The sequence below is a fragment of the Octopus bimaculoides genome, chromosome 6 (genome assembly GCF_046866305.1).
Source record: "Octopus bimaculoides isolate indiv1 chromosome 6, ASM4686630v1, whole genome shotgun sequence".
NCBI lineage: Eukaryota > Metazoa > Mollusca > Cephalopoda > Octopoda > Octopodidae > Octopus > Octopus bimaculoides.
In genome coordinates, this window is record NC_142933.1 from 78,528,580 (window position 1) to 78,556,558 (window position 27,979).

The 27,979-nt window shown below is 34.2% G+C and overlaps 1 protein-coding gene across 6 annotated transcripts in view; it reads right to left on the reverse strand.

Moving 5' to 3' along the window:
* Nucleotides 1–446: 446 nt before the first annotated feature.
* LOC106882913 (uncharacterized) overlaps nucleotides 447–27,979 on the reverse strand; it is a 168,870-nt gene continuing 141,337 nt past the window's right edge. For all 6 annotated transcript variants that reach the window (XM_052968693.2, XM_052968694.2, XM_089354131.1 and 3 more), the window contains 5 exons: nucleotides 12,026–12,074; nucleotides 10,225–10,457; nucleotides 9,446–9,591; nucleotides 8,032–8,183; nucleotides 447–4,383 (listed from right to left, as the gene is read on the reverse strand). In XM_052968693.2, the coding sequence (XP_052824653.1) occupies nucleotides 2,414–4,383; nucleotides 8,032–8,183; nucleotides 9,446–9,591; nucleotides 10,225–10,457; nucleotides 12,026–12,074 (2,550 nt within the window). In that variant the 3' untranslated portion in view covers nucleotides 447–2,413. The remainder of the gene's footprint in view (nucleotides 4,384–8,031; nucleotides 8,184–9,445; nucleotides 9,592–10,224; nucleotides 10,458–12,025; nucleotides 12,075–27,979) is intronic.

Below are 27,979 nucleotides of genomic sequence, written 5' to 3' on the forward strand. Positions count from 1 at the left end.
CAGCAAAACAATTACATCAATTAGTGTGTTCATACTTCACCATCAAAATAACTAAATTTTGTAGGAAAGTGTTCTATATCAGCCTACTTGTTAAACAATCAATAAAACTTGATATGTGATAAAGAAATTTAAAAAAAAAATACTGTGTGTGTTGTTTTTGTTGTATATATTGATGGAAATATATATACCAAATTTATGGCAGAGGCCAGCATACCAAATGTATATAGTAACAGTCAGGAAAATTCTGGCAGTTACACCAAATATGATGCAGAAAGACTTTTATATTTATGACAAAGAAAAAATGTTTTAAAAGCTCCCGAAATAAAATAAAAAACACCCCGACAATTTTATAACTCTTACTAACAGAGAAAATTAGAAGCCCCCCATTAAAAGACTGTTAAATATAGCCATCCCCATACAAATAGTACAAATAAGCAAAAGTTCAATAAGAGTTATTGGAATGAATTTATTGTAGAAAGTCAAGTAAGAATTTGTGTGTAGGTGTGTGTAAGATTTTTTTGTCATTTTAAAACTCTTCCTACATATTAATCATCTACAATTGCTAAAAATGCATATTTCAAGAATATCACAATTATACCTCTATAAACCTTTAGAGTTTGTTCACATGATGATTATAAGAATAACAATATTACAGCAGCACCAACATTTACAAAATGCTAATTGAGATTTGGTTTGTGTTAAATTTTCATTTGTTTAAAAAAAAAAACAAAAAAAAAACAACTATCAATTAAGATATATTGAATAGAAGTGCTAATTATTAAAAATATTTAATTGGATTCAATTAAACCCTATATACATAAGTTGCCTACCCTACAGCATATTAAATATATCACCAGACTATATAAAACATTGAAGTAATCAGTTAAAAGAAAGAAAAAAAAATAAACAAAAACACATCACAAAATATTTGTAATAAGAATGTATTAAAGAAAAATTTTCTTTCATATTTTTGTTTGATTATTGTTTTTCCAAAGGGGTGGGAACAGAAGGGCATGAGGAAACAAAGAACAAGACAGCTGGTGAGATATAGTGAAAATGAAAAGTGAATAAAGATTGATAACAGAAGATACATCAATAGTAGAAAATACTGAGAGAGAGAGAGAGAGAGAGAGAGAGAGAGAGAAAGAGAGAAGAAACATTTTATATGAAAAATGATGAAGAGAAAGAGGGTGATAAGTTAGAGAAATTTTCTTAGTTAAAGACAATGGAAAAAAAAATAGTAAAACAGAAGCTGTAGTTGAGAGAGGAATGAAATTGACATAAGTTTGTAAAAATTCCAAATATTTCTAAATTAAGAATCAGTTGTAAGTTTTTTTTTTAAATCCAGAATATACAAAGACTTTATGGGGAAAATGGTGTATATTTAATTAAAGAAAATTAAACCGAGGCATTTATTTATTTCTTTAAATTTAATTGTGTTGAGCATTGCAAACTGACGATACTACACAAATATGTTCATGCAAGATATCTCTTGCTAGCAAATGACTGCCAATGATATCAGAATGTAACAAATGACATTTATAAGCACACCTTATCAAGAATGCATGCACACATGTGCATGCATACACACATACACACACATACATAACAAACCACTTATAATAGCAATCCTTCATGAAGAGTCGGAAACAAAAAGATAATGGAGAAGATAGTGAGGTTTAAAGCATAAGGGGGCGGGGAAAGCAAATGAACATGAGAAAAGATAATGAATATTTTTCTCAAAAAGGGGGTCAATAGGAGCAGGTGATAAGAGGGCAACCTTAGATTAAAAATATTAGTATTAAAAATTAGAAGAAAAGTTGTATTAAAATTCTATGTAAACTGGTTATGGTACCCAATTCTAAAGAAACATTTATACAAGATCTAATGTGTTCTAAAAAGATTTTTCTCCCAATTTAAACAGCTTAAATTTAAAAGGATGAAAAAGACAAAAAAAATAATTGTTCCTTTCCTTACTAAGCTATCAGCGTACCTAAAAGACACTATGAAGCAACAAGTGCAAGATAGGAATAATAATAAGATTAGAAGTAAACAAAAAAATAAAGTTAAAAATAGCAAAGTTAATTTTCAAACAATAATACTTATGATAATGATAAAAGCATTGTTAACAAAAATATACATGCATTTAAATTTTCAACACAAACTATAAAAATACTAATAAAGAAAAAGAAAATATATAAAAAGGAAAATGTAGACCAGAAAAAAAGAAAGTAAACACTTTCACCCACTTCTTTTCATAGTCTTTTCCCCACTAAAATCTGTTCCATTTATACAGTTTGGTATTTGTCAACTTTACCATGATAGGAGAGAAGGAGTGAGAGAGAGAGAGACAGAAAGAGACAGAGAAAGAGATATGCTATCAAGAGTGTTTCATATAAAAATCAGTCTATCACTATACAACATATTCTATTAAATAATCGGGGTAAGCTTGGGCACTATCAAATATAACAAAAATCTTTGGGTCCCATATGTTGTCTACACAAGAGTCATAGCATTTTCCAAATGGTTCGGCACATGGATATAAAGGTGGGGCTTTCTTCAGGCTGCTGTTACCACCTGTGTACTTGCCCACGAGAACTTTGGCAATGAACATTTTCCGCGTGCAGTTTGTAGGTATTGAGGTCCGTGTCGTATGGGGTTCTCCATTTTGGCAGTAGAGTTGGAGTGTGTTTGCTGTCTGTTGAGCCTGGATTGCTTGTGGGGTAGGGGGCTGAGGCTGGGTCTGTGGGACCAGCTGTTGTTGTTGGGATGGTGCTGGTGGTGCTGGTGGTACTTTCACTATTAGTTTGGATTGTGAATGGCCAACAGTGCTGACTTTAGGACCAGAAGTTCCTGGTGGAATGGGCACAACAAAACCTTTCCGCAGGAATATTTGTTGGGGTTGCTGCTGTGGTTGCACTGGGGCTTGGTGATGGTGGTGGTGATGGTGGTGATGGTGATAGTGATGTAGATGATGTGGTGTTTGTTGTGCAGCTTGTATATGCTGGGGTGGGGCTTGGGGTTGGTTCTGTGGAGGTACACCAGCTTGCTGGGCCATTACTTGTTGCTGAGGCTGCTGTTGTTGAGATTGTTGTTGAGATGGCACTCTTCCAAAAACAAGTTTCGGCTGGGTGTGAGACACCATGTTAACTTTAGCTGCCGAAGCTCCTGTTTGAAAAGGGGACAAAAATTCTCCGAGTGTTATCAGCTGAGGTGCTGAAGTTGATGTGACCTGTTGCAGTGTTGGCCCAACTTGCTGTGGTTGCTGATGATGTTGCGGTTGGGCTAACTGTGGAACTTGTGCAGCAGTCTGTAATTGCGGTGATGGTTGTAGTTGTTGCACAGCCTGCAATTGCAATAATGGCTGTTGAGCTTGTGAGAGTTGCTGTGACTGCAGCGCCTGCGATGGTATCGCTGGTTGCTGGAGTCGTTGTGTTGCTTGTGCCTGCAGTCGTTGTGTGGGTTGTGTCTGAAGTCGTTGTGTGATGCGCTGCAGAAGGTATTTTTGCTGCTGCTGCTGCTGTTGTTGTTGTTGCTGTTGTTGCATTTGCTGTTGTGGTTGTGACAATCCTCCAAAGATTAATTTAGAGTGTGAGTGTGAAGCCAAATGGCTTTTGGGATTAACAGCAGTTCCTGCCTGGAAGGGTACAACCAGAGGGATATGTTGAGGTGTGCTAGTCACTGGCACTGTCTGCAGTTGTTGGTGTACTAGCTGTTTAGGGGCTGTTGACAGCACAAGCGGAGACTGCATAACTGTATTGTTAGCAGTTACAGTAGGACCAACATTACCACTGGAAGGAAAGGATACAGTCAAATTTTGTAATGAATATGAAGATGATGATGAGGGTGTTGAAGATGAAGAAGATGATGGGACATTAGGAGCAATGCCAACTGATGAAGTGTCTTGCATATTAGGCATATTCTGAACAGTTTGGTTCTTGTCTGCATCTGTCATTGGCATCATGACAATGTTTATGCGATTAGACGGTACTCTGTTTACAGCAGTGTTTGGATTGTTAGTAGCTTTGATAGTCGGACAACATATATTTGATCCAGCTCCAGGAGGTGCAGCTCCTAATAAAGCTTGACTAACAAATGGGTTGTTACTAGAACTGGCCATTATGCTTCCTTGAGCAGTATAGGTGGTCACTGAACTTGTATAGCCTGTTAATTGCAGTGGTGCAGCTGGGTTCATACTTGGAATATTAATACTTGGACTCAACTTGAGGAAAGCATTTTTATTGTAAGGATTGCAGAAGACTTTAGTGGTCATTGCAATGTTGTTAGAACTGACACGACCAGCTGGAATCGGACGCTGCCGCTTAATACGAATGTCATCAGTAAATTGATGAGAGTATGAAGCCTCGCCCGCAAAGTAGGAGCCTACAATGAAAAAGACAAAAATGAAAAGAGGATACAATTAAAAAGGAAAAATAGAAATGTAGTAAATCTAAGTGAATTTTACATTATCTCAATATACTTTATTGCTTTTTGCAATATTTTCCCTAAGATTATAGTGGCACAAAAGTATAAGGTGTGTATGCATGTGCAAATCATATTGTTTTGTCGTTTTTATATTTTATCTAGGGGTTTATAATGCTTTGAGTAGAGTCAGTAAGATAATGAGAATTTAAGTTATGGCCTAGATTGTAAAGTTTACTTAGGTAAATTGTAGTAGTAATAAGGTATGGTAAAAATAATTATTACATTATTAAATAGTATGATAGTTACATTATTTCACTTGCTATAGGAACCTGAACACACTCTTTTTGTAAGCTAATTATGAATTTTTACAGCAGTTCAGTTGGCTAAAGCAACAATACAAATTCTTTAGTACATGTAGTGTACATAACTCGTTAAGTCTAATCTCTTGGGACATTTGCATAACATAGATATGATCATTATATCTACTATACTAATTAAGTAATAAGGTTTGACAAGATCTAATATGTTGATTTAAAACCTGGAGGCAGTTAAAATTTAGTCAGGAATATACTGTATTACATTTTCATTCAATCAAACAATACTGATATTAGGGTAGTTCTCTTCTTCATGGAGTTATCTTGTACTATCTAATATTTATAATGCATCTGCTAGGAATTGGTGTTTGCATTTAAAATAAACTCTTTTTGGACACTCTTCTTGAACTATGATATAAATTGTTTCACTTACACCCTGAGACATATTTTATATAATGTTGAAATATTTAAGTGGACCTGTAGCTATTAGGATTTGATATAATATGATCCACTTTTTAAAAGCATTTTTAAAAGTATTTGGTATTATTCTCTTTTGAAGTCACCCACTTCGTAATCATTATGTAACTCAGTATAGTTTATCTCGGTTAAGTGGTTGGTGACTAAATTAAACAATCCCAACAAATATACTGGGTGAGGAGAGTGTATGGGATCTGGCATGGACTAAAGCTAAAATCTGTCAAAATGTAAAAGAGCTTCCCACTGAAAAACTAATGGTCAGCTGAAGTGGGAGAGGAACAAGCACCATAAGACTTATTGGTCTCTTAGAACAGTATCTAGGAACTGAAACGACTGTGTAGGGCAAGAGTGGGGAAGTATATAAGTAACTGGAGTGAAATGAAAGTACATAAGAACCTATAGGGATGCATCTATGCTGAGAACAATAATGCAGGTTCAATTTTTAAAAATTCATAGATAACGTAACTTAAATGACATTAGGCCTTAAGGCTTCAATTGCTGTTTTCATAGTGAATTTTGAAGACTTTATGGGCAGTTTCAAATAATAATACAGGTGGTTCACCTGTGGGAGGGGGTTTACTTCTTTTGGCACTAAAAGCTTTCTAATTGGGTGAGTCCAATATGGAAGATAGATGCCCTTCAATAATTTTGAAATCTACCATAAAAGGAATTTTTTAATTCATGGTTTATGATTGTAGCATTGTGGAAAATTAGATTAAGCACTGATGCTGTTAATGTGGAGTGATGAAAAATGATCAGAATTGAAAGTACTGTATTTTCATTATTATAAATGAGCTGTCACTGGAGAATGTAAATGTATACAAGGGAGACAAATCTTAGAGTATTCAATTTAAAGTAACAAGTTTTAATGTCTGTTAAGGTGAGAGAATGATCTCATAAGAGGGATAGTTATATTTTGAGGAAGCCACAGCAGAGCAGGTAGTATTGTAATGCCAGCAACACAATCTCTAGCACCAGAATGTTTTAATGACCAATTATTATATATCATAAAATGTATTTTCATAGTAAGTTTCTAAAGAGATAAACACCAAAATAAACATTTTATGGTATTCTATCTTCCAGTTCAAATCCTACACAAATCAAATTAGCTTTTCATTCTATTTAGGAATGTGATAAAAACGACATGAAGGATATGATAAGTAAATTCAAAAAGGACACAGTTTGCTTGGCAACTATATGTGCACCGTGGAGGCGCAATGGCCCAGTGGTTAGGGCAGCAGACTCACAGTCATAGGATCGCGGTTTTGATTCCCAGACCGGGCGTTGTGAGTGTTTATTGAGCGAAAACACCTAAAGTTCCACGAGGCTCCAGGGATGGTGGCAAACCCTGCTGTACTCTTTCACCACAACTTTCTCTCACTCTTTCTTCCTGTTTCTGTTGTGCCTGTAATTCAAAGGGTCAGCCTCGTCACACTGTGTCATGCTGAATATCCCCGACAACTACTACGTTAAGGGTACACGTGTCTGTGGAGTGCTCAGCCACTTGCACATTAATTTCATGAGCAGGCTGTTCCGTTGATCGGATCAACTGGAACCCTCAACGTAGGAAGCGACGGAGTGACAACAAAAAAAATATGTGCACCACAAGTGTTTTCTAACAGACTTTGGGTGACCAATAATCATCGCCTTTTAATGTTTGTTCTCCATGCTGGGTTGGATGGTTTAAATAGAGCTGGCAAGCTGGAGGACTGTGCCAAGCTCTATTGTCTGTTTTGGCATGGCTTCTACAGTTGGATACCCTTCTATCCAATGCCTTGTAAATAAAATTTGGTTGAAAGAAACAGTGCAACAACCCACTGTACATGTGTGTGCATCTATGATTGTCATCATCATCATCATTGTTTAACGTCTATTTTCCATGCTGGCATAGGTTGGACGGTTTGACTGGGGACTGGCAAGCCAGGAGGCCACACCAGGCTCCAATCTTATCTGGTAATTGTGTGTATCCCAATTTTTAGAATAGATACTATTCTACAAATGAATACCCTTCTCAATGCTAATCACCTTACAGAATATGCACAACATTCCAGCATGTTGTAATCATCGTCGTTTAACGTCCGCTTTCCATGCTAGCATGGGTTGGACGATTTGACTGAGGACTGGTGGACCAGATGGCTACACCAGGCTCCAATCTAATTTGGCAGAGTTTCTACAGCTGGATGCCCTTCCTAACGCCAACCACTCCGAAAGCGTAGTGGGCGCTTTTACATGCCACTGGCACGAAGGCCAGTCAGGCAAACGGGTGACTAATAGAGTTGTAATCTTCAAAAAGTCCTACCAGCATGGAAGGGTAGACATAAAATCAGTGATGATGATGATCATTATCATCATTGTCAATTAATGCCCACTCTCCATGCTGGCATGGGTTGGATGGTCCAACAGGGATCAACATGTTGGAGGATTACATCATACTGCTATGTCTGCTTTGGCATGATTTCTACAGCTGAATACTTTTCCCAATACTAACCACTTTTCAGAAAATGCTAAGTACTTTCTCATGGCACAGTGTGTGAGTGTGTGTGTCTTTTGTTAAAATTTGTTGGTGAGAAAATCAATGGACCAATATTTTTAAACAAAAATATTTCATTCATATTTTTTTTCAATCAAATTGTACTGGACAAACATGATGCCTTCAATTGAGTAGATTGAATAAAAGGGTTTAGACAATGTTCAAACCAATCTTTGGGTATAAAAAATTAATTTTTCTGAATCCTTTTTGACATATTTCATGTCTCCTACTTTTTATGTCATTTAGACAAAAGTTATAATGCAGCACACAATAAAAGCTACTTACCATGTCCATAAACAGTACCATGTTTTCCACAGAGCCTCCAGTCAAATCCCTTACGACATATAGGTTCAACCACTTTGCTTTTTGTACCATGGAATAGTTGTCTTTCTTCAACATTAAGACCATCATTCTCTTGTACCATCTCACGCTTTTTTCTGTAAGATGAAAAATAAAAAGTTTTTTTTTTTTTTGCAAATAGTAGAGAAAATAATTATCATCATCATCATTATCATTTAATGTCCGTTTTCCATGCTGGCATGAGTTGGATGGTTTAACAGAAGTTGGCCAGCTGATGAGCTGCCTAGGTTTCATGCTTGTTTTGGCATGATTTCTTTGACTGAATGTCTGAATGTCCTCAAAACCAACCACTTTACAAAGTGTACTGGGTGTTTTTATGCAGCACCAGCAACCATATTGAATAAAATAATAAAAGGAACAATATTTGAATCTTTCAGGTTAAACTTGACTGGCATAAAAATATTAAGGGACATGCCTTAGAATCTAACCTTATTCTCAGTGTTAATAGTAAACATCTTTCATTTCTTTGCAACAGTCGAGGTAACTCACTTTAGTTTTACTAACTGATTGGTGTCAAAAAGACTAACAATAAATCAGCTGTTCAAACAATTGCAAATATTCACTCTTGTTAAACCAATCCCAAACATGTTCAAATGAGAAATAGAAGAAACAGAAGTACCAAAATCACTATTGTAAGAAAAAAAAAAAAGAAATAATGTTTATTCCTACTCAATACCTATGTTCTCCTCTAAATATTACAGAAGAGAGAAAAAAAACATCTTTGTTTTTTTCACAGTATGTTTGTTTGACAATGATACTATATACTTAAAACCATTTCTTAACCAGTTCATCAGTAAATATCTGTCAATTAATCACATACCTTTCTTTCTTCTTTTGAATGAGATTTAAGAACTTTGTATATAGTATCAGTGCCATCCAAAATACACGAGCTATACTCTAATGTGAGCCTCACTCGAGCTTTTGAGAGAGTCAGTAAATTAAGCAGAGCTGTACAATGTTCTGGTTACAAAAAGCAGCAGCAGCTTTATCTTTTTAGGAATGAACCCACGTCAAAGAGGAAATTTGTAAATGAGTGTTTGATCTGCTAAATGGAACAACCAAATTTGGTTTGATTAAACTATCTAGTAACTTTAAAATATGAACACAGTAGAAAGTCACAAATTTTAAAACAGAACTCCAGCAACAATTATCCCATCATTATTGGTAAGATAGCTAAGGAAAAAGCGATTCTTTGATCAGCTCATTGAAACCAGCATTAAAACAAACATAACACACACAGTGAGAGAGTGTGGTGTTTACTAACACCAACATTAAGGTTCTTCTTCGCACAGGCAATTTGTACTTTATTCTATAACCAGTTTACAAAAATAATACTTACAAGCAGTAATATTTCCATAAAATAGGATTTTGGATTCGAGAGATTCGTACTATTTCAGTGGCTGGATAATGCATTGAAGACAAAAACATTCTAGACACATTGACATATTCTTGAGAATCAGAATCCAAAACGAATAGCTGATTACTCTGAAAAAACAAAAGGAACAGTTATTTCTTTAAAGAAATATATAACTCAGAGACCATCTGCATGAAAAACAATAGTTAAGTTAGTGTTAACATGAAACAAATTAAAAATAATTATGCAGTGAGGAAAAGACAATATTAGCTCAATGACTAATTTCACCAGTCACTGAGCTAATGTTTTCTTTTTCTCTATCCTTACTGCATAATCATTTTTAATTCTTACTGCCATGTATTATGATTTACAAAAATCAACACAATTTTAAAAAGTTGCTCAAAGCTTGTAGGGAATCAGCTTCTGTTGAGGACAACAATTTAACCATAGTGTCATTTTTATACTTGCAACATAAAACAACTTTGATTCTCTAAGAAGTAGTCATACAGTAGAATCCAAGAAGGGATTTGTTGTGAACACTTATATATAAAAATGGTTACGTAATTCATGCTATATTTCATAAATTTACATCACCAATCTATTTGATAAAAGATGAAAATTAAGTGGTACTGGGTGGCTATCAATAACTGAAAGTGCTTTAAATATTTCAAATGAAGAACAAATGTTAAGAAAGGATTAGTTACAGTTTTCAACTATTGAATGTCAGAAAAATATTTTTGCATTTTATTTCTTCAAATACTTACAAATTTTGATTCCATTTCAACCCAGTTTTCTGGTAAGCTATCATAACTGATTGCTAACCGCTTTCGAGGACGTTCAAGTTCTCCTACAGTCATTTCATTATCAGGCCCCACAGAGGTATCACTTGGAGAATAGGATTTCATTAGCATATTTGTTATGAAATCAACATAATATTGTTCAAGAACTTCTTCAAGAATATCCACTATCATTGCAGGCAAACAACGCCTCAGTTCATCTGGAAAATAGAATGAAAAGGAAAAATAATAAATCAGAGGAAGGAGAGACTGTATAGTTGCATATTACTTCCACCCCAGCTCACCCAATAGATTCACTGCTATCCCTCTCATCTGTTCTATGTCTCACTTCCCAGACCCTACACTAACCACCATGACTAAATCCTTCCTTCCCAAATATTAAACCTCTGGTATCTCCTACATAGCACATATTTTCTTTGCTGTTGTATACTTACAGCTGATCAAGCTTACCATCATTTGCACCAATCTGACCAATCTTAGAGGGCCTGTGAAAGTTGTAAGCTTATTCTCTTCTTTCTGACTAAAATCATATAAAAATAAAATACAGTGTAGTGTTTTGTACAGTTATTATTTGAAATAAAATTTGTACCCACATGTGACCAGTTCTAAAACTACCAGTCACAAAATTCTCTGTTACATTTAATAAATTGAAATATGCATTTTGTTTTCTTGATATGAATTTGAGTGGATCTACAATGACATAAGCATCTTTTACAGTTTTGAATCATTTCATCAAATTGGTTCACTCTTCTTAAATCCAATATTTTGTTTTTTGTTTCTTTGTTCTTATCTAGCACTTTCTCAATTTACATGCATTTTTATATATCCATGCCAACATAAACAAATTTGTTTACATAGTTCAATTTATTTGCTTAACCACCTTGCATACAATTTCTTTTTTATTGACCAAATTTTATTGAGGCATACAAAGAGAAGAGTTTTATCTATTTTGGATAATGAGCTTAATACACACTATTGAAAATTTAATAATTAAGCATAGAATAATGCAGTTATTGTTAAGAAATAAACTTTAAATTACATATATTTCTGTTCCATGTAGTTTTTCTATAAGAAGAAGTTGCTTAACCCCTTACTCAGCTCATCCATTTCTAAAGAAAGGGATGATGTAAGAAATTTTCCATGACCCTTTTCATGGTATAGTGTAGTCAATTCAGAGAGAGATGGGGAATTGACCCCAATATTTAGTACTTTATTTTGTAACCCCAGAAAGATAAAACGCTAAATTGACATTGGCAGGATTTGAAGTCAGAGTGCAGAGGTTCCAAAACAAATACAAGGTTTTCTACCAGACATTCGAATGACTGCCAATTTGTTGCTCTAGGTAAACAACACTAGAACATCTCTTATAAGAAACATATCTATTTGTGCACTCATTATAATAATTTCCTTAAAGGAATGGGTGAAGATGAGCAAGTAAACTCAATATTCCTAAATTCTTGCTAAGAATACTGCTTCTGGAAAAGATTGTTAACTACATGTTATCTTGGATCCTTTGGGGCTTCCTATCATTATAAATTTCAATAATCATAAAAAAAAAAGTAATGCTTCATAAATAAGAAAAAAGAAAACTATGTTAAAACAAATAAACTGCTGCAAGGAGAAAGAGAAAGAGAGAGAGAGAGAGAGAGAAAGAGAGAGAGAGAGAGAAAGAGAGAGAGAGAGAGAGAGAGAGAGAGAGAGAGAAAGAGAGAGAGAGAGAGAGAGAGAGAGAGAGAGAGAGAGAGAGAGAAAGAGAGAGTATACATACGTTTTGAATAGAAATTGTTACAGCCTGCTTCTAGGCACTTTACAGATGTCTGAAAAAAAAAAAATGAATATATAAATAAACAGATTTATTCATGTGTACATTGGTAAAGGCATGAGAATCCTATATCTTAAAGTCTAATTTAAATATATATATTGGAAACCTAGCATTCCAATTATAACCTATAATATTACACACACACAACTAAAGATTCCTTCAAAAATAATTTCCTCTGGGGTATTAACTCACACACACATGTGCACACACACAGTAAATATATTCCTTACTGCAATTTGATTTTAAAAATTTGTATATTAAAGTTTAAAATGTTAAGAAATAACATTATATTACTTTATTAAAATAAAACATAAATAGAGGACAGCTCCATAAAAAAAAAAATGGAAAAATATTAATAATGAAAAATGTTATTTTTATATCAACTAACATGTTAGCCAAAAGCCTTAAAGTGAAAATTTTGCAATATATTTTTTTTCACTTACGAAAAAAATTCCCTCACCACTTCAAAATATTATAACCACTTTCAATTTAAAACATAGAAATTGAAGAAGACAGAACGTTAGCATGCTAAGTTTAACACTTTCTCCTCCATTCCACTTGGTATATTGTATGTGCATACACATGTACATTCATGTAGTCTAAAGAAGATGGTCTTTTATTCAAACAAGTTGCATTCATGGCAGAAATATGCATTTTATTGATTGATCATTTGCCTTCTCTAGTGTTTTTCTTCACTGCTAAGTGATCTAAGAATGATAGTTACATAAAAATATAAAAGTAACAGCTGTGTGTTCTGGTGAAAATATTTCCCCCACTTTTTTTTTTACATCACCACCACCACCACCACCACCATCGCTGCCACCACAACCACTATTATTATTATTATTAAGCTGTTTTGCATGGTTGTCAATCATCATCAGTATATCCAACTGCTTCAATGATGAACTATGAATGAAGGATCAGAATGCATGTATCAATCTGCATTTAAAACAGTGGTAGCATAACAGCTGACAGATTATAACAGAAATAACTTTAGACATGAAAAGGTCAATCAAAGTTCAAGAGTTTAAAAACAGAATCACTATCATCACACTTCTAGGGTTAGTGTCCATTTAACCATGTTGTCATGGATGAAGTAGATTTCTGTTTAATTTATAACAGCTTAATATCTGCAGCTGTTTTTATCTTACCTGCTGCGGCTTATATCCTAGATACCTGATCTAAATTTGAATTTTTGTAAACACTCCCTATTTACTACCACTGCATTGAGCTAATAAATGAGTTGCTATATAGTTGGGCTACTTTCACAATGTAGCAGCTAAAATTATTTTTCACAAATTTTTAACCATCTTTAAAATGAGACCACAAATTCTACATCTTATGATAGCATGTCTAACAATAAATAGTGATGCAAACCAATGAGAAGAAGCTTCTACATGATCACTCAAACTGCTAGTAGTAGCAGTCAAGTTACATCCTATTGTCTTCAAAACTGGGCACAGCGAATAATGTAGTTCTAAATGCACTACTTTCCATGATGATAGGGGTTGGATGGCTTACTCTGATCAGAATAAGTACATATTCAGTATGTATTCGAGTGAACTGCTTACCAAAATGAATTGGAGTACCACATCTTGCTAATGCATTTCATTTTTGATTCAGTTTCAATGGTTGGATGCCTTTCCAAACACAAACCACTTTACAGAATGTATTGCATTACTTTTCTTGGCACCAGCACTAAAAATGAGTCATGTCCTTGACAAGGTAACTATACACTTTTATGAGTATACTGAGCACATTTTTTGAGACACCAACACTAGAGAGATATCCATGTCCACAACATGCCTGACAGGAGCTCAGAACTGCACATATTTACTCACCAACCTCTTTAAAGAGTCAGAGGTATGGCTGATAGAAGCATAAATGATGGTGTTAAAAGGGATGCATGATATAGGGACTGAGTGATAAAGGCACTTAGTATTTTAAGACAGGTACATTCTGAGACAGCATAGCTAAGTAGATAGAGAATAATATATGGCAATGTGTTCCGGGAGATAAGAGCAATATTAGAGATACAGATGTGAAGAAGAAAAGGAGCAAGAGTATGATAGCAGATGAAGCCAAGCAGAGTGATGACAGGCAGAATAAGAAGGATGGTTGAAAGTAGAGCATACTGGCAGATTCGGTTCAGTGTAGGATTTTGTATATAGACTTCAAAATGGGTTGTAGTCAGTTTATTGAGATGTACATGTGTAATCAAGGCAACTTGGCTAGGCAGGTAGGGAAATGACAAAAGGTGAAAAGATGACAGAGATCTGGGATGTGAAGGAGGAAAGGAGCAAGAGTATGATGGCAGACAAAGAGAGACAACATAGCCAAGAAAGGATAACAATAGAAGGCAATGTGTTCCAGGAGATTGGAGCAAGGACAGAGATCTGAATGTGTTGAAGTAAAAGAGCAAAAGGATGATAGCAAACAGATGACAGGCAATACAGAAGGGGAAGAAGAGGTAGAATGTATTGAGTGTATGTGGTCCAATGTGGAGGCGCAATGGCCCAGTGGTTAGGGTAGTGGACTCGCGGTCATAGGATCGTAGTTTTGATTCCCAGACCGGGTGTTGTGAGTGTTTATTGAGCAAAAACACCTAAAGCTCCACAAGGCTTCCGCAGGGGATGGTGGTGAACCCTGCTGTACTCTTCCACCACAACTTTCTCTCACTCTTACTTCCTCTTTCTGTTGTGCCTGTATTTCAAAGGGTCAGCCTTGTCACACTGTGTCACGCTGAATATCCCCGAGAACTACGTTAAGGGTACACGTGTCTGTGGAGTGCTCAGCCACTTGCACGTTAATTTCACGAGCAGGCTGTTCCGTTGATCGGATCAACTGGAACCCTCGACGTCGTAAGCAACGGAGTGCCAACAACAATGTGGTCCAATGTAGTCTCCTCTAAAACAGACTTTGAGATGGTCCAGCTTGAGTGATAGAGGCCAAGTGAAGAAAAGGATGATGGAGGAACAGCGTGTGAGAAGGTCCTGCATTAATGTGCAGCAAGGGTGATAGGAAAGTGAGTGATGAGAAAATGAGAGGGTGACAAAGTGTGAGAAGCAACAGTAGACTTAATGGTGCATATATCTAGATTTACATCACTACCACTTTTTATGAATTTTGAATCACCATTCTTGCTTTGTTGGTCACATCACAAATTACTAATTAAAACAGGCCATCATCATCTCTCCATGAGATGTAACCTCTTGAGATCAGTCTTCACCCATTTGTCCCATGTCTTTCACAGGTATCATTCATTTTGAGTATGTGACACTTCTTTATGTGATGATCATATCACATGGTCATGCTATTGCAGTCTTCTCCCTTGCACATTACATTCAATTCCTCTTACATCCATTTTTCTCTCAGCTCTTTAATACTGTCATGCACACTAATATCATATATCCAGTGAAGCATGCTTGCTTCATATTTTTTTTCTAGTTTCCACACATCCTAAGCATTTAAGGACTATGTCCCACTACACACTCACTTGTGTGTGTGTGTGTGTGTGTGTGTGTGTGTGTGTGTGTGTGTGTGTGTGTGTGTGTGTGTGTGTGTGTGTGTGTGTGTGTGTATATATATATATATATATATATATATATATATAAACAGGTATATAATAGGATTGCTTCAATATTTCAGGGGTAGTCTGAAGTATCTAAGCAACCAGGGGATAGTTAAATCCGAAGGCACTCCTGGAGATTACTTGTGTGGGTACACAAGTAATCCTATATATATATACATCACTACCACTCTTAAAATTTGAAGATTTCAATACACCATCAGTTTCATATTTGCCATTGCCATGGGTTAAGAAATCTAGACAAGTGTGTGTATGTACATGTAAGAGGTTTTGTTGTAGAATGTGTGAACAAGTGGGTTTTTTTTTCTTGTAATATTACAAAGAATCTACTATAATAATACTCTTGTGTCTTTCTCCATCACAACATATGAATGAGAAAGGAAGGGGTGAAAAATAAAATCAAAGTGTTTCAACTCTGTGTGAGTATATGTGTGTGTGTATGTAAAAGGGGAGGTGTGTGTGTGTATGCAATGGAAGTGGGATGGTGATTTATAATAATACTCTTGTACTCTTGTGTTTTTCTCCATCACAACATATGAATATTACTTTATTTGGAAAGAGCTGAAGATTGGCAACAGGAAGGGATGTAAAAAATCTGCCTAAAATTCCATCAAACCCTTGTGAGCATAGAAAAGTGAACGTTAAAACGAAGATAATGATGATTAAATGGTATGTGTGGGTGTCAAACAGAAGTCTGCAATTTTAAGGTGATGTTACTATAACTATTTAGTTAACATATGTAGTTCAACCCTTTCATATTCATATTTTGTTTATGAAGTATTCTGTATGTGAATTTCAATTAATCTTGAAAATAATCAAGAATTTGGTGGAATTTAATAAAATAACTATTTACTTAAGTTGATATTTAGAATGTATGTAAAAGAAAAGTTTTTTATGCAAAATAATGGTGGAAAGTTTTAATTTAATATGAACATTTTAAATCAAGTAATGTTTTGTATTATATGCCCTGGGGCAGTGTCAACTAGGTTGGCATTAATTGGGTTAAAATGAAAAATAAAGAGCTTCAAAAAGAAAGAAAAAAAGTGCTAATATTACAAGTAACCTTTCACAACTATATTTTTATCTATTCACTATCTTTGAAACATTTCAGAGCTAAGTGACATAAGAAAGTCTCCTCCTTACTCTATGTAACATTTGACAGTGAGAGAAAGTTTGAATAGTAAAGTTATAAGAGCAGGAATTGTTGTTCATTGCTATGGTCTATAGTTGAGCTTATAGCAGACAGCTGGCACCAGTGTTGTGTTTCACAATACAGACATTAATTTTATGCTAAGTCACAGCACCTGACTATCTTTACTGTGATACTGAGTTATTGTAAAATCATTGAATTACAAAATACACTGTAAAATCATTGAATTACAGAAAAGAAACCTTAAAGTCACACGGGTGTGCAAACAAATACAATTTAGTTGATCTAGTTGTAACTGGTAATATTAATGATTTCAGGCCTCATACCATCACTTCAATGACTAAATACAAAAGCAAAAATGAACCCTGGTCAGAAGGCAGATTTGTAAAAGTAGAACTGATATTATGTTTGACACCATCATATTGGCTATTCATTTTAATCCTATGCAGTTAAATATTATCCTGGTCCTTAAAAAACACCCACAAAACTACCAAGTAATAATGTTTAGGTGACAAGCTAGCCAGTTCAAGATCATCATGATCTAAGATAAAGTCTTTTGAATCCTTATACCTCATAAATAATAGTTCTGGTAAGAAAATTTAAGCAAAATTAGTTCTCGTTAAAACTGGAAGCCAATGTTAATAATTACTGGTATGCTTGATCTTATGAACAACTTTGGACCATGTCATCTAAATGTACTGGAATTGATATTACAATGTTAAGACAACATTTCAGTAAATTATGAATGTTGCTATTAGTCTATAGTTCATACAATAAAAAAAAAATAATGGTGAGATTTGGATTTAATAAGAAAATGTAAGATAATTACAAGGCATGTCTATGAACTCACTTCTATAATCATACACACACACATAAACAAATTACCGAATGTTACCAATATTTCCTCTGCTTTTTTTCAGTTAGCATTAGTTGGAATGGTTGACACAACTGAATATTTCTGTTTAACTCTTATTTGCATCATCTTGTCAATGAAACAGGATATTATAACAACCACATCTTATAATCTATTATTAAGAAAAATCTTCAATAACTCTTTAAATACTTTCAACTATACTCAAGTCTCTTGTCAAATAGAACTGAATTTAAATAAATCAATGTTATATTTTTACAACCCAAAAAGGTTGTAATCGAAGAAATGTGAACCAGCTGTTTGTATATCAAAATGAAAAATTTCCCAAACCTAGAAATATTCTGATATTTATTTTAATATTTAACAATATGAAAAATTCTAGCACTCAGCTTCTTGTCATTTGTATTTCCTCAGTGCATCATTTAATTGACCTCAGCTTCACAATTTGCTAATTGTTTCCTTATTTCTACATCCTAAGATCAATAGCCATGACTGTGTCTTGCCTACCACTTACAAAAACTCTTTAATTTAAAGAAACTTCTGAACAATTTCAATAACAATCAACTAAAAAACCCATTTTCCCAGTTTGTTTATATTACACAGAAAATTCGAAAGAATTTATTAATCTGACACTTCCATATTCCTTTCTTCCTCAAGTTAATCTTATCAAATGTGGGTCGCAGCAGCTTTTAATCAAACACTGATAAAAGATATATTTATATAGAGAGAATATTTGATGTGAAGTGTTTAGGCTCACAAAGGCTCACTAAATGCAATCATCTGTCTCCCTACAAATCCTATTCAATATCATCTGAAAGCCCAGGTATAATCTTTTCACTCCATTTGCATCCCATTGAAAATTTCATCCCATATAAATTTTTACTTCAAATACTGATCTAACACAATACAAATTGGAAATTTACTGTATTACCAGAAACCAGTATAAGGTGTACAAAAGCTACAGGCACATTTTCTCCTATTCAAACACGCACAATTCAGAATATCGTTAATGAAAGAAGAGAAACAAAAAAGGAGAAAATATTGCACATATGAAATAGTTCAAATGAGATGATTCTTTCTTGTATAAACAACTATAAATACTGAAGAAACAACTACAAAGAAAAAAAATTAAGAGATAAAGTGCTTCACATTTACTTGAAGAAAAAGATCTCAAAAAATATTTGAGAAGGGTTGAGTTAGCTACATATCCAAAAAATCAGACCACGCTTACATAGCAAGGAGCAAGCCATACTTGACACTGGGGTGCTAGTTATCTAACATCACAGTGCCACATTCAACTGTCTGCAAAGGGAAATTGAGAAAATACAACCAACACAACTGAAGACAGTGTGTGATGAAACCAGCATGGACAGTATTCAATATACGGTTGATCTGAAAGGTGAATATATTCTATGAAAGACACTCTCAAGAGAAAAACTTCGCTGAAGTGACTGTTAGTTATGCTTTCATGTTTGTTGAGGAGGGTATTTAGTAGGACTTGTGTACTGTAATGACTATTCCGCCCCCCACACCGCTTTTCTTACATATGTATGTATGTGTATATATATATATGTAATGTATCTACTTCCAGATGCTGTCATATTGTACTAAGGAAGCTTCACTGAAGTAGTTCCCCAGTGTCCTCTCTAATAAGCCACAAAGCTTAAGATTGATGAAAAGGGTAAATGGAAGATGTTTTGCAAACAACTTGCACATGAAAATGCTACTAGTCGAAAGCTCTGCATACCAGAAGCCAGTAAGTGTATGGGGGCATCAGGAGAGAATGCCCACCATTTTGGAGCCTACTGCTCAACAGCATCATTGCACACTGCCCCCCACCCCCACCCACATGAGGCCGTGCTTGCTAGATCAATTGGTTATCAGATATAGCTCAATATTCTTCTAGCCATCACTCATTGTCTCTTTTTAACCAAATCCAGTGGCTAGCTTTTTCCACTGTAGTTTGGATATTGCTCATGGTGGTATTTGCTTTACGATGAGATAGGTCTAATGATAACAACAGTGTCCAACAAATCCTCTACATCTGATTTCGATTGGAAAATGCTCCACTTTCCAGCCTGTGTCTTCACATACCTCAAAGAGGTTTACATAATGGTCAATCTTTCAAGAGCGAGCAGCATCCATATTATCTTCATGCGGAACAGTTAACTCGACTAGATTTACCACTTTCTTTCTTTTACACCACATTATAATACCCATTTTTTTCGTAACTGGGATGGGAAAGAATCCTCAGCACCCTGGTAAATCTTCAGCCACCTCCCAAAAGACGTTCCACTTTTCATTGCTCATAGGAAGTTTCTTCTTGAAATGGATCTGTCGTCCTGAGCGCATGAAAGTAATGAAATCTCTGCTTGGTACTTTCAATGGTTTTTTCACTGTTGATGAGAACAATTTGGTTCTTTATAGCATTGAAGATAACCTTAAGAACCAGATTCTGTCTCCATGTATATCTATTTAATGCCAGTGAACAGTTGGAAAGAATATGTTTCAGTGTTCTGACTTTTCCACATTTGTATATATCATTTTCTGAGATGTGCCATCTTACTAGATTTGTAGGCAATGACAAGACATCATAAGATGAATGAATCAGAAAACTTCGCTGTGATGTAGTCCACCTCCATATCTCATTCCAACTTATTTTTCTCTCAACAACATGTTCTTCCTATTTCGTCATCTGTCCTTGAGCACATTGGATCAAATGAAGCTCTCCTCTCTCTGTTCCCCTTGTTTTGACAATTGCTAACAAATCTGCATTCACTATGCAACTAGCAAACTGTCTGAACCGACCTGCACCAAATCCAAGTCCCTTCCAATGAATTTGTATTGCACCCACCATATGTCGGTGTGGACTTGGTTTACTGTCAGTTTATCTCCTACTATTATACTCACTGTATTGTCTGCCAAATGATTATGAAGTTAGATGTGGTAGAATGTTATTTAGTAGATTAAAGTCTACTAATAATGGTGTAGAAGTGGAGTTGTGTCTGTGATTCAATTTTGATTTCTGGTTGTTGCAATTTTACTTCATATATGTTATTTAGAGCCTTGAGAAAGGCACACAGTTACACAACTAACCACATTTTCCTTGTATGACACAAGGGCAGAGTCAATAAATTGAGTACCTGTAAAATATTAGAGTTAATACAAAGAGGTACATACCATTCACTTATAGATAAAGGAAATGCAATCAAATCAAAAGAAACTAGATAATGAAAAGTGTCTATTAAATACTCCACTTCTGAGTCATCATGATTATATTAAAAGTATTAAAAGCTTAAGTGAAACAAAATGATCTTGATTGTGAATCAAAGAGCAACCATGCATTCAACATAAGAGGATATCTGTAACTGTTACTCTTCAATACTTGTGAGTCAAACGAAATAGTAACATGTTCGATGAAAGCTTTGAAATGTTTATCAAAAGCTATTTATGGATGTTATAAAAAAATAAACAAACTATTTTTTTAAATGTCTACTTCAACAATTTATGTAAAATTCTAGTAACCATCAATCCATACAGATATAAAAACCAATATAACTTGTTTCTCTTAGAGAAAGGGCTAATTTTACAACTTAACAAGTTTAAAATTGGTACTAATTATTAGAGTATCATAACAGCATGTGTTCATATATAAATATATGGAATCATGTTCATGAAATTAGACTCACAGTGTGACTAAATATTTATTTATTAAAACTAATATTTATTATTTTAGCTACAAAAGACGATGATGATATTGACTCAGAAACACAAGCCAAGTGATGAAAATTGTCTAGCTATATATCGTCTATTTTGAGTTAACTTTTCTAGCCCTTAAAACACCCAAGCCTGTCAATTTTGGTAACAGTTGCTTTAGGAAATTTTTTTAGTCATAAGTCAAAATTGAGAAAGAGAAAAAGAGATTAATTGGAAAGAATTTTGAAGCATTTTTAATAGAGCAAACTCTAAGCTGTAATTTCTGGATGTCAAATCTTAATAGTATCCTCATCTATATTTATTCATTTACTTAATCTCAAAATGTCTGTGCCTAAAATGGAGTTCAAGTCATATGACCACATATTTAGAAACAGGATCAGTGATACTAAGTAAAGAAGATACATTAATGAAAAAAGTTATTACATATTTTCTGTCTAAATAATTTATGCTCTTAACAACCAAACTGGAACTGGTTAAGTTAACACTAAATTTGTGAGTAGGTGAGCAAGTGTATGTGTGAGAGAGAGAGAGAGAGAGAAAGAGTGAGGGAACTACTACAGCTTTCATAAATTTCAAGATAGTGATGAGTTCCTACAACAGCAACAATGATGATTTATTTAATTGCTACAAGGTCACCAAAAATATATTTACAACATTACAGGGCATTTAAAAAAAAAAAAAAAAATGAATAAATAAGAAATCAGAAGTAAGAGTTATTAGTAAAATAGATATTTGTTTTCTTTTGCAAACAAACAGGCACAATGACTATAAATAGGAATAATAAATTAATAAAAATGGTAGTAATGATAAAGGATGGAAATTTTTTTGATTAGAGACAAGGCTAATTTTTGCTGGAGGGGGGTGTAATTGACTGATTTGATGCCAGTATATTTATTACTCATACTTATTTTAATGTCGCCAATAGGTTGAAAAGCAAAGATAATCTTGGCAGAATTTGAACTCATAATGTTGAGAGGCAGGACTTAATAGGTAATGAACTTTCTGCCAACTAATAATAATGCATACATTTAGAGAAGAGTTGTGAAGTATAGTTGTTCTCTTGGATGAAATAGAGAAAATCCAATAAACTAGTGCAAAAGAAACATAATAGAAGCTATTACATTACATGAACTACTAATATAAAAATATTGCAGTATTGAGGATGGAAATGAATGAAGAAAAGGCAGAGTATTCATGACCAGATTAAAAGTGGCATGGAACCAAGAGTTTCCAAAACACCATCACATGACTGTTCAAAATCTGTGAGATATTGCCAGCAGATTTAAGAAGAATGCAAACATTTGATACTTAATACTGGTCTATGGAAAGGGGAGAAACAAACAGAAACATCTGCAACAAATTCAATAGAAAATAGCAATGATGAGAGAACAGATTTTAGAAATAACATCTGAAAATGAACAATAGGGAGGAAAATCTACCACAATATTATGAAATGAAAAGGTACTGTGGAAGATAAGGGAAACTTGTTAGAAGAATTTTCTTATTGAAACTGAATGCACTTCTGAAATTAACCCATAATAAGGAAATTGAACTAAACTGCCCAAACTAAGACTTTTAACAATGTGCCTATTGAATTCTACAACACTTACTCATTATAGAATATTCAGTTAAGCAACGAGAGAAGTAAAAGTAATATTAAATCTAAACTGAAAAGATAACTGATACAAAGGAAAATCAACAGAGTTCAGTTTTTAAGATAACTGACTGCAAGTATTTAAACCATCTATATCTGACCTGAAATATTCTATTATTTTACATTCAAAATAAGAATAAGATCCAGCCTCTTACATCTATCCTACAATATCGTTCAAAAACAGTCACATCACTGAAATCTTGACTCAAAGCAATGTGAACTAGAAAAGCACTCGGAGAGTGCAGACCTCCACCAAGCAGCTCATTTCCACACATATACATGCATGCTGAAAATCGCCAAATTTCCCAAACCAACACCGGCATAAAACATAACCTCCTTGGCGGAGTTTTAAAGAAATAACACAGCCATATGATTTTTTAAAAAAACCCTTTAAAAACATTTGAATCATCTGAAGCAGTTATAATACATCAATGACAACAGCAAGTTAGTTTCACCATACAACTAAAAAGAAACGACAATTACCTAAAACTTGAGTGATACACACTTAACGCGAATAAAATTACTAATAGAGAAACAAAAATAAACTTTGGAAACACAACACCACCATAGGTTACATTGAAACGATGAACATGTTTTCAAGGGAGATAATCAAAGAACGTAACATTGTAATACTTCATGTAAAGTAAATATAACAAATCCTTCAAGAATCCATAAAAATTCCCCAGATCACTACCAAAATTTCATCATCTGTTCCTTGTGTCATTACCAACTTTTCCTGCAAGTTTCATCAGATACCGTTCACAAGGACAAACCAATGCCGATGAAAACAACCTCCTTCCTTGGCAGAGGTAATAAATAAGCATTGCATTTGTTGGAGTAATCTGAATGCTGAAGGATTAAAAGAATATTAATGAAATATACTTAAGCAAAACATAAGAAAATCTTAAAAAAAAATATGATTGTGAAACTATTTGAAATGATTAAATTTCTAATAAACATTAAAAAAAAAGGCTACATGATTTAAGACATAGAAAAAGTTACATGCTAGAATGGTGAGAAACTCTTGGTTTATTCAAGATGAAAGTGGTTTTCACAGTAAAGGGAATTCAACTGAACAATGAAGTGGACTGGTGTAGACATACATATAAGGGTAAATTCTTGAGCCGTAGATAGGAGGGAGTATCCACAAAGTTACTGTAAATAAACAGTAGACCAACAAAGATGAGAAAGAAAGTAAAAAGCACAAAAGTCTTCAGAAATTGTTTTTGGTAAGGGAGGAGTCAGGATAGATTCACCTGCATCAAAGTCTGCCCGTATCCAATTAAAATATTTAGCTTGTAAGACTGGATTTTTTTAATGCCAAATTAGATTTCTTAAACTAGTAATTTTTAATGACGAAAACAACTCCAGATAAGTTACATTCCTAAATACATAAGACAAAAGCTTTGATCTTCATAGGAATGCTAACCAGGTATTTGAATGACAATGTTGATCAAAAACACATGTGATAAGAAGCCACATAATACATGCCAGGCATGATAATTGTATGGCAATTGTTAATAGACTGAATACATCACAAATGAAGTAGGAAGCCACCATATAATTATAAATTCTCTTAATATTCAGGAAACCTGTGGTGGATGATAAAACGACAAACAAGATTGGAAATATTTGCTTGTAAGAAGAAACAAATAAGCCACTGAATTACGATGCTCTGGAAATTTCTAAAGAATTTTGCTTCAATAAGATATTCTTTTGTTGATTGTTGAAAATATAAGCAGTTACAAACCAGCAAAAGACCCAACGTGGTCATTCAAACTACTAGAAATAGCAACTGGATTTCTTTAAAAACACACCCTATTATTTTAAACAAGAGAGGAGTCACTGAGTAATGTAGACCTAGATACTCTAATAAGATGGAATTGTTATGACAGGAATGCTTTTTGCTTATAAGTTTGCTCAATCAAAGATCACGAGTGGAACAACAACCTGTTTTTAATAGTTGTTTTTTTCCATTGAGGTTCAACATGTACATAAAAAAATCTGGCTAATGTGCATGAAAAAGGGAAAATAGTGTTAAAAAATATTAAATTACTTTACTAGAATGGTGTCTATTCTTTATTTATATACTGAGGTAGTTATAGACAAGAAAAACTAATGAAGTTATTGACATCTGAATGATAACTATACTAGCTGAAATTATTTAACAAAAAAACCCTCTAGAGTCTATAAATAGTAAACTAACCCACAGACACAATAAATTAGGTTTCAGTCATTATTAGCCAGGCCATATCTAACTTATAGCACCATTTAAGATAGTTTTTGAAGTAATGTTTTAGGACATCATAGCCTACACAAACAGAGAGTTGTTTACTCTGATGTGAGTGATTTATCTGGTATTTTTTAGTGGAATTTGTCCAGGTACCATTTGAATGTTATGAGCTCTTTTACTTTATTAATTTCTTTTGGGATAATGTTGAATAAAGCAGGACTGTCTGAGGCAAAAATGTTGTGTTGCTATGTTGCAATAAAATTTATGCTAGGATCATTTGCATAGGCATTGATGGAATATTTTCTAGGTTTTACAAATAATGTAGTGCTCACAGTGGCATTGAAAAGAAAAAAGTTTGAGCATCTTGAAGCAATCCCAATAGTCTAGACTTATGTCACTTTCTTTTGTGATCAATTGCCAGGGTGTTTCAGTTCCCATGTGACTTGACAAACAGAGAAAAGAAGAATGATGGTTTCAGGATCTCTGGAACAGTAAGTTCAAGGGATCCATAAGCATAATCTGCAAGCTATGTCAATTGTTGATGTAAGTGCCACAACTTAGGTTGCTGTCCACAGTTATAACTAAGTCTCTGATGTTTTTTTTTTGTTTTTGGTGCTTTGAGGAGCTCACCCAAGGGAAAAGAATACAGCTGTTTAAGTATGTTCCCTTTCCCAAAGTGAATTGGCTTGAATGTTTCCTCATTTAGCAGTATGTTGTTTTTCACCCATCAAATCACAGCATATAGATTGAATTAGAGTTCTGTTCAGTCACATATATCTTTGATGACTTTCTGGAACTCAGTCATCTGCAACAATTTCTTTTTTTGCTATTTTGATGGCATATCCAATGTCATTTGTGTAACTTTATAAACAGAAGTGGGCCTAACACAGTACATGGTGGAGTGGGGCTGGACGTCACTATTGACTTTAGCTGGTTTTGAGTAAATTCCATCAATCACAACAGTAGCTTAATATAGACTCCAATGTTGGATAATTTCTTCAGCCGCATTCAGTGATCGACTGTTAAAAGCTTTACTGATGTCAAAATAAATGACATCTGTATTGTAACTCTCTCCCAGAGAATTTAAGATTATATCAAAGTGATGGAAAAGCTGTTTTAAGCAGTCACTGTTACCACAAAATCCATGTTAATAGGGAGAAAGAAGTAGATTTTTCTCTTGAAAGGCAGCTATTTTTGATTTTACCATCCTCTCAGATATGTTAATGAGAAGTTAGTGAGATCAGACAGTAATTTACTGAGCTGGTAAGTGACTTATTTTCTTTTTAAAAACTGGGACAGAGTCCAGCTAATTCCTCCAGACATTAGCAAGAGGATATGCATGTTGATGTCTGCACTCCTGCTGGATAATAACAAGGAATTGATATGAAAGTAGTATTATTCTTTTTCTTTTATTTATTTCAGTCATTTAACTGCGGCCATGCTAGAGCACCGCCTTTAGTCAAGCAAATTGACATCAGGGCTTACTCTTTGTAAGCCTAGTACTTATTCTATTGGTCTCTCTTGCCGAACTGCTAAGTGATGGGGACGTAAACACCAGCATCAGTTGTCAAACGATGTTGAGGGGACAAACAGCGACACACAAACATATACATCATCATCTATATATATATATATATATATATATATATATATATATATATATATATACGATGGGCTTCTTTCAGTTTCCGTCTACCAAATCCACTCACAAGGCTTTGGTTGGCCCGAGGCTATAGTAGAAGACACTTGCCCAAGGTGCCACGCAGTGGAACTGAACCTGGAACCACGTGGTTGGTAAGCAAGCTACTTACCACACAGCCACTCCTGCACCTAATGTAAATCAAGTCTGTGAAAGAGATTCAGAACTGTTAGAATCAAGGTTTAAAACAAGTTAGAGATGTCAGCAGGCATCCAAGAAACCAAACAGAGTCGTATGTTATATGATTATGTCAATGTGAAAACTGCTTAGAATCACGTGAAGAGAGAGATATGAAAAGTAAAATGATTCCTTGGGAGGAAAGGATATGATTGTAAAGTTAGATTAAGAGATGTCAAATGTTAAAATCAACCAATACAGAGCAACATATTTGTAATTGTTGACATTTCTCAGATTCTCAAAGCTTTGAAAGGACTAACAAACTTTTTATATATTTTGGCACAGTGTATAGGTTATTTAATACTGGAGCAATATAACAGAAACTAACAACAATAATTTTAGCTTATACAAGTCATATGAAGTCAGAAATGCTCAAGAGAGAAGATAAGAGGAAGGTTAATGATTATGCTTTAACACGTGGTGACATACTTAAATGGACATAAAGTTAAATGGTTTCAACAATTGGACTTTGTTGGTAAATCCAGACCAGTGATAACTTATCTACACAATTATTGTCAGCTCAGGTTTAATTTTTTTAGAGGAAAGCATAAAATAGTTCATTCAGCCCCCAAAATTACTTTTATTTATTGTATTGACCTTGGCAAGATTTGATCTCTGAACAACGAGATATTAGACTTGATACTATATAACACCCAGTCTGTTTCTCTAGCATCATTATTATTATTAATAGTAATAAGAAACTTTGCTGTAGCTGAAAGTAGGTAAGCTGGATAATTCTCTTTTGAAAAATATTAAATTATTTGACTAGAATGATGTCTGATTATTTATATCCTGAAGTAGAAAAACTAA